The 13,921-nt window shown below is 31.8% G+C and overlaps 1 protein-coding gene across 2 annotated transcripts in view; it reads left to right on the top strand.

The window, feature by feature from the left end:
* The window catches only part of MEL-11_1 (Protein phosphatase 1, regulatory subunit), a 70,939-nt gene that overhangs the window by 38,858 nt on the left and 18,160 nt on the right, over positions 1-13,921 (top strand). Inside the window, exons 12-13 of one of the 2 annotated variants that reach the window (XM_051217397.1) lie at positions 5,812-6,110; positions 11,903-12,151. In XM_051217397.1, the coding sequence (XP_051064792.1) occupies positions 5,812-6,110; positions 11,903-12,151 (548 nt within the window). Of the gene's footprint in view, positions 1-910; positions 1,018-5,811; positions 6,111-11,902; positions 12,152-13,921 lie in introns of those variants that run through there. The other variant, XM_051217398.1, reaches the window with a different exon arrangement.

Raw genomic sequence — 13,921 nt, 5'->3', positions numbered from 1 at the left:
TAAAATCATTACACGACTGTTTTGTTGTAGTGTGGGATTCCTCAACAGTGCGGATTCACTGTCTTGCATCTCAGATTTCAGCTGTGAAAATCCCACAATTTGCACAAATTCTTCTTATACTAGTATATATATTTAAATTACTCAGTGAAATTATTGCGTCGCACATCTGCAGCATAAAATTCAACAGAGTTGTTAAAATATTTTTTACGTAAGAAACTTAACTAGTGAATACCTATAGAACTTATACTTTGAAAAAGGTTTAAATCAGGTAATAATAATAATGATAGTAATCCATTCATTACAACAAGTTACCTAGTTGGGTAAACAAATACACTACTCATATAAGCTGGGTTTCTTTTTGTACTCACCAATGTATAATCCTTACTGATAGCTAGTAAGGTTTGCTTTTGCATACATGTAATTTCTTAAGTTTGTAGAATTAATCAAGCTAAGTTAATGATGATTCTGCAATATGGTATATTGATTGAATTTATAAATACCAATTAATTGATTCCAACTTAGTAATTCACAGTTAACTTTCACTCATCGCGAGACCTAAATCTTCTATGTTTAATTTCTAGTAGACTAAATATTTTGAGTGTTCATTGCTAGGCAGTTCGATACTTTAGATCAAACCGCTGTTCACTGACTTCTATTTTTTCAATGGTTGTATCTAACTAAAAATGAATTTATGATGTAAATCACCCACTCCCCCCCCCCAAAAAAAACAACTTAGTAATTGACTTTGTTTGATGTTATCCACTTACGTAAGTTCGATTAATTGTCTGCTATGAATACCTCTTTATTTGTTATAGAGCCATTTAGAGAAATTGCATCAAATCAATGCACTATTTTACTTTTATTCATTCTTTATATAACCAATTACCACCTATTCACTTTATTTCACTAGGTCAAGAAGTGCGAATCATGTGTTTATGTATATATATATCTATATGTGTGTGTGTAATACACGAATTGTTCTGGCTTAATACATTAATTAGTAACTGAAACACAAACAAATAAACATTACTTTTGTTTTAATTAATGTAATATGAATTATTATTATTATTATTATTATTATTATTACATCTTTTTATATTAAAAAAACATTTGTTATTAGTAATCACACAGTTAGTTGGGATAGTAATTGTTTTACTAAACTAATCTTGATGTATATATCAACTGAAGCATTGGACAGTTGTTTCATCATCGAACAAATACAATATATTGTATGACTTATACAGAGTTAAATATGAATAATGAATCAATGAAATCTGAATTTAGTATTACAGTAACTAGGCTGATTAAACCGCCTACTAACAATTATCACAATGATTCATAGATCGTATATATACATGAATATATTCATGAAATGGATAGGATAAAGTGAACAATAGTTCGAAATCATAACCATTTACTCTCTGATCATGAATCCTCTATGATTTCCCTTAAAATACCTGAATACGTATCAGCGGCCGTACAAAGACATTATCTATTAAGTATGCGACACTGATTAGATTTATTAAGCAAGAGTGATAATACAACTCAATAAATTAATTAAAATTGTTGGTTGTAACAGTTGAATTGTATGATATTTATAAATTGGATTTAGGTATTAAATTAGTAACTAATTGGTATCAAGTACTATTCAGTGCTATTTATTTATTCATTCGGAATCTGACTATTAATCTGTGTAGATTAAAAATGTGTGAAACTTAGTGCATTCTCACGTCATCTATCGAGTGTCTGTACCTTTTTAACGAGACAAGAACCTGATCTGTTTCTGTCTATTTAGAACAACGTGATATTATTTGTTAATTATTACTGTTACTCTGCACGCTGGTTTTTAAAAATGCATTTCGCAGTTTAATATCCGCAAAGTTTTTAACTTCTAATAAGTAGATTGTACCCAGAACTTTCAGTTATTTTTCGCTCATTCAGCAGGTAGAGGCTTCATGTTAGAGCACAATCTTAATTTCAAACTCTAACTTTCACTGTATTTATGTTTTTCCTCCGGTGTGGATGGTCTTTACTACACAGAGATAGATGATCCTAGCAGATAGTTGTAGGAGGATACTTCTAAAGACTCGAAATGAGATCTTTGATGAAAAACACTCTTCAATATGCAGTATTCATTTGATAAATAGACGGAAAAGTGGACGAAAGTACTGGAGACAATAAACAAATTGAACGTTGAAAATGTTGCGTATAATGTCATTTAATTTCTGATGCAAATTATCAAATATGTTATTTTCTAATCATAAATCAACTTATGATTATCTAATGTATTTCTAATTATTAAATCTGTAGATGATTATTTAAATGTGGAGTATGATCCATAACAGTTGGTTTCAAGTCAATGTACAAATTTAGTAACTAAATATTGAGGGCCTAGGAGTTTCCAGTCATTTATTTATTTAACATATTTAATAAAAACCTTATACCAAGTAAGATTGTTTAATTAGCATCACTGACATTCGTTGTCCATATGTTAGTGTCGAAATCTCCGATTGATTAATGTTTGGTTATGTTTTCACTCGAGCCAACTCAGAGAAAACAAACTGTTCCGAAGCTACTGTAATTTAAGCGTAAAACTTGGTATTCTATTTTTTCATCTTAGTGCTCAGTTAGGACATGATTAAATTTTTCTAATTGTTTTGTACGTTGTGATCGTGTTAATCATTCATTTATCCATTTATCTTTGTACACTAATCTGAATTGAAAATCAGGAATAGATTGAATGGTGTCCCAGTTGGCTCATCTCTCCCTTGTCAACCAAAAAAATAGTACAATAGTTTTCCTCTCTCTGCTCAAGGCCGTTAGTCTCATTTCGGACTCACTCAGTTCTGGACTCAAGATTAAACCAATTACCCTGTCGTGTCAAGGCCTTAATCTAGATTGACACAAGTCCTCTCTTGTTTTTACTGGGTAGATAGATCAAGGATATAACACCTGAATACATATCTCTCCACTTTTTCGTTAGATTTTTCTCACTATCTCATTGTTACTACATTAATTCGATGTTTGTTTTAGAGTGGTATGACGACTTGGGCTATAGCGTATGAACGTGTCAGACTCTACGTTGACTACAATAGGCTTACGAGTAAATTGTTCTAATTAAGTATATTAATGAAGTTTGCTTTCTTCGTATTTAAAATCAATAGGTGTTACGTTTTATTTCGTAGTATAAAACAACGACACTGAGATACAGTTAAGTACATACATACAATTGACAAGTCCTAAATATCTTTTAAAAAAAGCACACTTCGTCTGTATTTTACTCTATTGGTTATCACCACATTCAAAATATTACAGTCGTGAATTGTATCACTGTTTGGAGATGGATTATTAATGATGGTATTAGTAGACCTTAGGTATTATGGATATGCACACAACTACATTAATTATGTATCTACAGAGCGAAGCTTAGAACATACAATTAATATTAATATTATCATCTATTCTACTTATATCTATATACTCTCTCTCTCTCTCTCTATATATATATATATATATATATATATATATATAGCAAATAAACTTTTAGAGTGCGTATTTATCAGGTCAACTAGGCTTGTCTTCGAGAAAATAATCTCTTTGACGTGTTATTCTCTTTAGTTGTTCTCCAGGTCTCGTCTCTTTTTAATTTATTAAATATTTATTCTCAACGGTAACTGAATAACTTTATCAAACTGAATCATGATGATAAGTGATTCAAGTGTATTATTCCTCTTTTTTCTTCGTTGTCTTTGCTATTTTATTATTGTTATTGTTAAGATGATTTCAAAAGTGATATTCACTATTAACATTGTTGTTATAGCTACTAGTTAGTAGTATTTTATTGTTTAATAATGTTTATAATTTCATATATTTTTCTTTCTGATTAATGTTTCTTTTATTGTTGTTATATTGATATTAATTAATTATATCGGGTTTCTAACTGTTTGTGTTATTACTTACTTACGCCTGTTACTTTTCTTGAAGGAGCATAGGCCGCTCACTAGCATTCTCCATCCAACCCTGTCCCGGGCAATCCTTTCCAGCTCCTCCCAGTTGTTATTCATCCTTTTCATATCTGATTCTATTTCCCGATGTAAAGTGTTCTTTGGCCTTCCTCTTTTCCGTTTCCCTTCAGGATTCTAAGTTGGGGCTCGCCTCGTGATGCCGTTTGATGATTTGCGTAATGTATGTCCCTGTCCATTTTCATTGTCCTTTCCTAATTTCCTCTTCAGCTAGAAGTTGATTTGTTCTCTCCCACAGTAGGCTGTTATGATGGTATCCGGCCAATGGATGTTGATTATCATGCGTAGACAACTATTTATAAAAACTTGTGCCTTCTTGATGATGGTTGTAGTATTCCTTCAAGTTTCAGCTCCGTACAGTAGAACTGCCTTGATGTTCGTATTGAAGATTCTAACTTTGATATTGGTTGAAAGTTGTTTTGAGTTCCATATGTTCTTCAATTGTAGGAATGCGACCCTTGTTTGTGTTTCACTTTATTTATTTATTCATTCACTTACTGACTCCATTTTAATCGTTTGTCACTTTTTGATTGTTAAATACCATGTGAACATATTTCATGTCTAATGGATTTTTCATTAATCATAAGAATCTTTACTAAAAAAAAATAAAGATTGATTATTTGTTTTCTGTTTTGAAACTGTTTCACTCAGTCAGTTAATCAGCTACAACGTAAGACTAGGCACATATATGCATCGGTCCAATTTGCCATACCTCATTAGTACAACCAGATGAACATCAAAACTGTTTACCTTTAAATAATATCTATTATATTTTCAATAAATAATAGTCATATGGGAATTGTTTGTGAATTTGTTTTCAATCATCATTAATTAGTTATATACATGTTTTTATTTACTAAATTGTCGAGAATAACAATCATAAATAAATGTATTAGAATAATGGATTATATTAATTAAGGCATTCCACTTTTAGTCAGTAATAAGTTTCAGATTCGAACTCATCACCGTATCTGATTTATTCTATGAAACTGAATAGTATCATTTGTAATTTATCGTATAAACAGTGTAGTTCAAAATCAAGCATATCTGTAAATCGATATTTAGTTGTTAAATATTGATGAATAATCGGAAAAGATGAACCTTTTGGAACTATTCCACGGTGAATTAATGCATACATATTGTTTATACGTTAAATTTTTCGTTTGTGGTATATTTATTTCACCCTAATAGTAAAACGTCATTCAACTTATTAATTGTTGACGTATGCAATACCATTGACGCATTACAGTTAGTTAATTATATACTTGTTACCTGAACTGTTGTCCGAGGTTCTATGTTTCGCATGGCCGACTAACTGACTTACTGACCCCTTTATCAACTTTCTACTGCAAATAACTTAGTTATGCATGTATTGTGATTCCTCATTTATCATGACTTATGGTCTTGTCATAATATGTATTATCATGTGAGTTTTTCAGCTATAGAACATATGATAATAAGTGAATCGGGTTACTGTTCTTTTTTGTTTTTGAATGGGGACATTTTCGATTTTTACCCAATAATCACTTATCATGTTTCTTCCATCTTCTGATCTGCAATTGTGGAGTTTCGAGTGCCATTAGTTGTATATCGTATTCTGCTATAACCAAGTAAAGGACGTACCATTGTTGGCATAAATCGAATCCGCCACTAAGTTACCTAATAAATAATCCGGTAACCTCTTTAGGTTGACAAATATAATTTAATTGTGCAACATCAGTTACATACAAAATGAATAATACATCTATCATGAAAATAATTTTTTCTTGTTTTTTTCGTGTGTAAAAAGGTCCTACGTCAGAGAATAAAACTGATTATACAACATCAGGAGGAGTTCGTGAACGTCGTCATATTCGTGAACGTAATCCACCTGAACGAGTACTATCCAGTAAATCATTTTCTGCTGTATCAGATATTTTTGAACGTCGTATGTCAGATCAGAATTCATCGTATACTACTAATAATTCTGGACGATCAGAATATTCACCATCTTCTTATACAAATACAAATAAATTCTTTAATACTACTAGTGGTACCAATGCTACCAGTTTTCAAAATGAAAATGATGTTAAAGGGATTATTCAAAGGGTAATTATTACATTTCATAAACTTTAGCGTATTGCACAATCTCTTACGTCATCTGATACTTTCTATTATGTCTTGTGATAGAAGTATATCAGCTTTTTGTATGCTTTTTACTCAAACACTATTAATCAGTCGACTTAAAGCTTATGTCAAATGTTCAATAAAAATGTCAATTTTTAATGGTATTTATCACAGATATCCATTTTTATAACTCATTCTTCATTCTAATAAAAACTGTTAAAATCCAGTGTTTTCTAACCAACCATATTGGTTAACAAATTGTAGAATAATGTCAAATTTATAAAGTATAGCTGGATTTTTTAAATACTAAAAAAAACCCGTCTCCAACCCTATTTGACCTGAACTCGGTATAAACAAGAACTATTAATCTGAAAAGATGTATTTTATATTTCAATAAGCCAAATCATAAATTGTTATTTATTTGAACACATAAGTACTAGTACAAAGGGGCACCAGATACATATGCGCCACACAAATCTCATTTGATTTGTGTGAGGACTGTGATGCTGCCTGGGTGCCCAAACCGAAGCAAGTGGTTTACTTAGGGGTCCACACTTCGAGTCTTCGACCTAAAGGTCTGATCCACAATGCAGTGGAGCATCGTGAGGAAATGCAGTCCCATGGTAGCCGGTGACCAATGATTGGTTCATACGCCATTTGTGTCCTCAATTTACTGGAGTCCATGTGCACCATTGGTTTGGAATCAGGGTTTTCCAACTCCCCTAGGTAAACTCTCCGTGTCGACCAATACGGTCAAAGCACCGGATATTCACTTTTCGTCCTCTCAATTTCGTAAACAACACCCCGCCATGAGAAGGCAGTTGGTGGAGGCTATATACGCGTGACCATGTGAGAGGATTTCGAGAGGCAGAGTTGACTCTCCCCACTCTTGGCAGTACGAGGGCATTTGGGGGCAAATCACAAAATAAAATTAATTATGTATAATCCTTTTAAATCATAAAAGGATTACATATAATTAATTTCATTTTATTTGAAGTCTCAAAAATCAATTTATTAATCAACATTTATCCAACCCCATAATTAGGATATTTTCATTATAACTTCTAGGACTGACAATTTAGTGATACGTTCTATTTCTCAAAGAGCATTTTATACATTTACAAGTGTAATTCATTAACTTATATGACATTCAGTACATTTCTTCTCAATAAAATAACCATTCATAATATCAAAATATTCAGACATATTTAACTGTTTGCAAATTAGGTCAAAATAATGACATTGTATATTACATGGTAAATATATGTGTTATACACTAGATTTCTTAGAAAACCTCTCTTTTACCTATTCATTCAACTTTATTGTTTAAGGTTCCAGGGTCATATATGTTCCTATTTTAAATGTTATATTTTAAAATCGAAATTCATCTCTTTTTTCATTCGATATTGGCTATTCAGTAGTGTTCTAAGGATTGATCTCTTACCAGGAAGAATGCACTTATTAATCTAAAGTACGTAGATAATATTGTGTTGTTCAATGGGAATTAATAAAATGTTGGTTTTAGATCTATTTAAACCAGTTATGCAATAATATTTGAGATGAATTTCCGCCATTTTACATTTAAACTCCTACTTCAAGGACTGATCTGTGTCAACGCTTAAACTGATGATACGGATTTATCTTGGAAGTTTCATCAATCCTGATGAGTTGGTTTTTTCGGATTTTTATCAATTTTGGCACTAGCGAAATGTTCGTCTCCCAAACAAGGTTTCAGATACTTCTCTTTAGTTCTGTCTTATTTAAATGATGACTCTGAACCGTGGTGGGGTACGGTACATTCGTAGTTCGCTAGCGACTGATTATGGTTTTTTTTCAAAACATAACACACGTACAGTGGGACGACCAAGTGAGTAATATGTAAGTTAAACTTAGAGTACTAGATGTAAATCTGAAATCGATTAAGGCTATTATATTTTATTGACTATGATAATTGAGACGTATGTCATGTCATTAATCAATCATATCACTGACTGTTCGTAGGTACAAACTACTACTACTACTGTTAGATAATGTGGATTGATGATTGGAGGTACTGGGTGATATCGGTGAAAGTCGACCACAGTGATAGAGGTCCATTCACTCGATCATCTTGATTTTTAATATTATTTCGTACTTATCATTGATCCTAATAATTTTTCTACTCTATGGATATTCATTTCATCTGCTGAGATGGTGTGGTCCTTTCTCGTTGATCATACCTAATTAACTAACTGCTGATGATGATACCCAACAATCAACTTATTCATAATAAATAATAACTGACTTCTCAATGCACAGTTATGAATTAGTTCTTTGATTGTCTATAAATCGAGGTTGATCACTATCCTCTTTTTCATACCCATCGCATTTAACCTCATCTATGAATTCTTGATGAAAGTTGTCAACTTTCAAACAGACTAGATTTTTAGTTCAAATCTTGTTCTCTATAACTTAGGTATCAATTAGTTACCTAACTCCATGATACACGGTATACCTCAAGACTATATTTGATAAATTCGTTGAACGTAGAATTAAATAAATAAAATTCACATTCATATACAAACTCTACATCGCAACTGTACATCAATCAACATGCTATCCTCTTTATTCTTTCCATTTAGTTGAGATCTTTTCTTTTCTTTAATAAACACATGATTATACATATAATGTTAAATAAATCACTCATAGATGAACACTTTAAAGAGTATGAGGAAAAACAAGAGAATTGACTTAACTTAAATGAGAAGAACAATTAGAAATATATTTTCTTTTATGAGTTTTTGTAAATAAAAAGTAAACTTATTATTATTATTATTATTATTATTATTATTATTATTATTATTATTATTATTATTATTAGGATGGAAAATGTGTCAATTACTTTGATGTAAATAGTATTTTGGATTCTGTATTTCACCTCGAATGTTTATCACACAAAATAGGTCATTGAATGTGATTAAAGCCCTTTTTCTTTAAAATTAATCTAAATAATATTGAATAGGTTGGTTTGAATAGTTTTTTTTGCCCTGGTTAACGATCTTTTTAAAAAAATGATTTATTTTTTTTACAGGATGAAATTGCTAACCCCCATATCCAACCTTTTTTATTTACTTGGGCTTAGAATCACCAGTAAACTTAATGAGATTCCAGTTGGGGTATTAACGATACAGTAATGATGTTAAAGTGGTCGTTTTTTTCTGTCCGACTAATAGTCAGTCATATAAAACATAGGACCTGGTATACATATGTACCAACTCAAGCTGCTACATTTTATCGACCCGTTGAGATGAAAAAATTGAGCTTAAGTATTTTTAGAAGTAGTATCTGAGCGGTTCTCACTTCTCAGATGGTCATATTTAAGAAGACTATGTGAATCGATTGGAAAAGAATCTTGATTAGTGGTGGTTTTAGTTTCTACATTCAATGGGATAACTGCTTTACACTAGTCACACTCATTCAGTCTTCTGGCGTGTTGTTCTTGATGTGTTTGCCCCGCGCTTATAAAGCCATATAGTTGAGAACTGGGATCCATGTGTTATGGTGAGGTGTGCTATATTTAAGGCCTATTCTTTTCGATCGTCTACCTTCTTTTTGAAAGACAGAATCTCTTCAGATGCTGGTTGTCTGAGGGAAACACCTGTCACAACCCAGTTCAGCCTACAGTAAAACTTCGTCCATAAACCTTAGGTTGATTCTTGTAGTCCTACCGCTCTCCAGCCAACCCGTTTATCATGATAGGATTTAAAAGAGTAAGTATTTTAGCCAATATACCCCATTCCAATCTTCAGGATATACAACTCCGACTGTCTTATCAAGTTAGGTAGCTGCTAATACGGTCGAACCGCCTACTGTTATTCTATTTAATGGTAAATAATAATTGTCATTTGAATGAAATGGTAGGAGAGTGTAAAATATGTCGTTTAAAAAAACTGTAATCTTTGACTGAGATATAACGCCATAAGAAAACAATATTTTTAACCAGAAATGTTTTTGAAGAGAATAATGAAATCCTAAAATGTATGATCTCAGTGATTACCGATTCTTAAGCCTTACTCGATTTTCAACGATTATTTCATACTACTGAAATTTTGTTTGTTTGGTTCTGCATCAAGTGTCTTGTCGCTTTATTAGCTTCAACGTGAGTCTGCTAATGATTATTCCATCACTAACAGTCATTTAATCAGAATCAAGGAATATCATTTCTTACACTTGAGCCACTAACGTGCTATTGAGATATTCGGAAAAAATTGCATGGAATCAGATATAGATGGTTATAGTCAGAATCTAATATTTATTAGGGGTTGACAAAGTAATAAGAACTATAACAATCTTAGATAAAATACTGTCAGAGTTAGTTTTACTTGGGTGTCCTACACCGTGAACAGATACTCCACCTTGTAAGGTGCCCAAAAAAAGTAGACTTGACTATTAGGGAACTTTTTTTTTTTACCTGGGAGCATGTTTTTAGTTATAAGGGACAGATGCTTCAAACTATTCACACACATCGTTTTTCGAGTAACATCTAATAAATTATCTCGCCACTTCTAACACTTAACTAGTGGCAGTGATAACTTGTTGAATAGAGTGAAGTGTACTATTTTCAAAGTTTCATCATTGTCTAAAAGTTTTACCTACCATTCAATACACTGCTTGTTACTTGAAACTTGACCTTCTTAGAGATTGAATCGTACGTTCAGATAGGTTTCACTGCAATCATACGACAAGCATATAGTATATTTGATAAATATATAAAGTATATTGTGTAATCATTCGAATTCAATTGACTGCTTTTTTTATCGTCAATTCATCATTATAACTCTCCAAATTTTAATATGTCATTTGTACGGATATTATTCGATTAATATACCATCGTTATTTCCAACAAGTAGATTTCAATTATAAGCTTTTGATTATTCTTAGGGTGATACATTTGTACAAAGCAGAATCTTATTACTACCTTACATTTCAAAACGACATGACAAATATATTGAGGAATACTGAAACTGAGAAGCTAGATTAAGTAAAATTGTGGATTTGTCTCTACCCGATTGTGAATAATTCTGAGACATGTTACTCAGCGTGTTCAGTCACTGATTGTTATTATCAGCATACGAACTACAACTAGGCTAATCTAACTTTATCACAATAAGGCTCAAATTAAAAGTCAAATTATCTCACTCCTCCTGTAACTCTTTCAAGTTATTCTGAATCCAGGTACTATTATTATACATCAAAGTAGATAAAACACCAATTCATACAATGTCATCGGTTGTTTATATCACATATATGTGTATGTTTTTTATGGATAAGACTATTCGCAGACTTCTTCGTTCACTTAAATGCTGAAATCTATGGTTCAGGGCTGGCACTATATTGTTATGATTATTATCCCTAACTGTATATGTCATGTTGTTTATAAAGCAGATTTTTTAGATTATATGAGTTCCCGTGTGGTTGGGGCGTAATGATAGGAAAGTACTCTCTCTCCTTCTGTCTCATGTTTGATTATCGATTAATTTACCTATATTGAAAAACGGAACCGGTGACTTTCTAGTTACCAATTTGACAGTTAATTTATGATTAATCTGGAACAATGAGGCGTATGACAACGATTCATAAATCAAATGAAAGCTTAGAAATCGGTGGATATAAAAAATGCAACCATATACACACGAATCATATTCCTGCACTATTCATTCGATTATATAAATATACTTACGTCGTTTTATCTTTTTTCCCGATTAATGCTTAATCTCTTCCTTTATTTTATTCAGCCTACAAGTCGATTCCTTCATCAGTCAACACAATTAGTTAATACAAGTAGTAATTCAAGCTCCACACCTATATATTCATGGAATCCTTCACAAATCACATCAAATAGCAGTAATGTTACCACTGGTATTTTGAATAGTGCTCGTGGTGTTCCACATAATAATCATAACAGTAATAATAACACTACTAATAGTACAGATTATTCTTCATCAACTCCTACTCCCCGTGATCACGTTTCACAGTGGCAAGATGTAAGTTATATGATCTAGTTTGCTTTTTTTGTTTTTCTCTTCACTGTTGTCTTTTCCAATAGGATGGATTTGTTTTTCTATATATATATATATATATATATATATATATATATATATATATATATATATATATATATATATATATATATATATATATATATATATATATATATATTGGTTGGGTAATTTTTCACTTGTTACATTGTTTGCCAATGTGAATAATCGTGTTAATATATTGTATGTGTTTGTGCTTCGGGCGAGACTATATTTTATGGACCACCCTTCTGGAGTAATATTAAATTGACCTTGAGAAGCTTCAATAACTTACTGTGTTTAAAAGAGAGTTATAAATCGATGTGAGGGATATTAGTACAGGAAGTTAAAGTCAGTGTTATCAACGCAATTGACATCAGCTATCATGCCAAAATGTTATTAAGCCATATGGAAGAGTGAATTTCCCGCCTAAGTTCAGGAGTCTCAATCTTAAATATGATTGGTTCATTCATTAATTATAGTCCTGGCATTAAATCATACAGCTTTTGACAAATGGTAAAATATCATAGAGTTGAACATTTCAGCCTTAAGCTTTCTTTAGTTTATTAAGACAATTGCATAATACAATTAGTAGTGTTGATCACAATGTCAAATACATGAAATATATACTTAATAAAAGCAGTTACAAACAACATTATTATCGTGACATGACCTGAAGCTGGGTAATCTTATGATTTTGTGTTTACAGTAGTCGAAAGCTTTTGCACATTGGATTGAATATTTCAACTCCATCATACCTTATTTGGATTTAAATAGCTGTTAGCAGTAAATGTCTCAGATTACGAAGCTGGATGACGCCAGAGAGCATTAGACTCCTCAACTTTATAAGTAGGTCTTGCCGAAGAATTTAACAGAGTTTAATTCCTGCCGGCTGCCTCCAACCATTTAAGATCTAACCGGAATGCAAGGGTTGTTAGGTCATTTATACAAACTGTGACAGTGCAACTTCATCGATAGAATTCGATCAGCATTAAAAGGACCAGGAAAAATATGAAATTGGTCATTACTGCTTAGTCATATAGAAAGCCATTCGTAAACCGAATATCTCAGGGGTAAAATCTCATTCTGTGAAGCTGGGTGATGCAGGTTCAAATCCTACAGGGGCCATCAGTTCCTACAATAATTTCAGGTACGCTTAATTGATTTCGTATGCCAAATATTACGGAACATAGACTCATGACTTTCCTTCGACAATCAATGTTAGCGTGATATAGAATGGATTAAAGCATGTTCTGTACAGGATTGTGTTGGGGCACGCTGATTACCTATTTCTTAACCAAGCGGCGCTAGCGGGCACTTGGGGGAGACTTTAGAATCTTCTTATGCAAAAAATTATAAGTATACCAATGTTTTTCTTATTGTAATTTTTACTTCCATCCACCCTTATTATTTGGAATATTATTACGTTTTTGTTCAACTGTGTTCTCATTTGGGGACTTGTCGAGTGAAGTAGTGTCCAAAATTACTATGCAATAGGAGTAGTTGGGTCGTAACAAGAGAAAACCATATCAACTAACAACCTTACATCGGGTATTGAACAGGTTAATTATACCTGACTGATTACTGTTATTCCCATGATGATGTATCTATATATTAGATTTGTTACTTAGAGGAATTATATGCTAAATAAAATGTAAAGATGACACATTATGTGTGTTTGTCTTATTTCTTTTTGTATATATGTAAGAAAATGTTATAGAACAAGGTTTCAATAAG

This window comes from Schistosoma haematobium, chromosome 5 (assembly GCF_000699445.3).
Source record: "Schistosoma haematobium chromosome 5, whole genome shotgun sequence".
NCBI lineage: Eukaryota > Metazoa > Platyhelminthes > Trematoda > Strigeidida > Schistosomatidae > Schistosoma > Schistosoma haematobium.
This window is presented reverse-complemented; position numbering and strand designations above follow the sequence as displayed.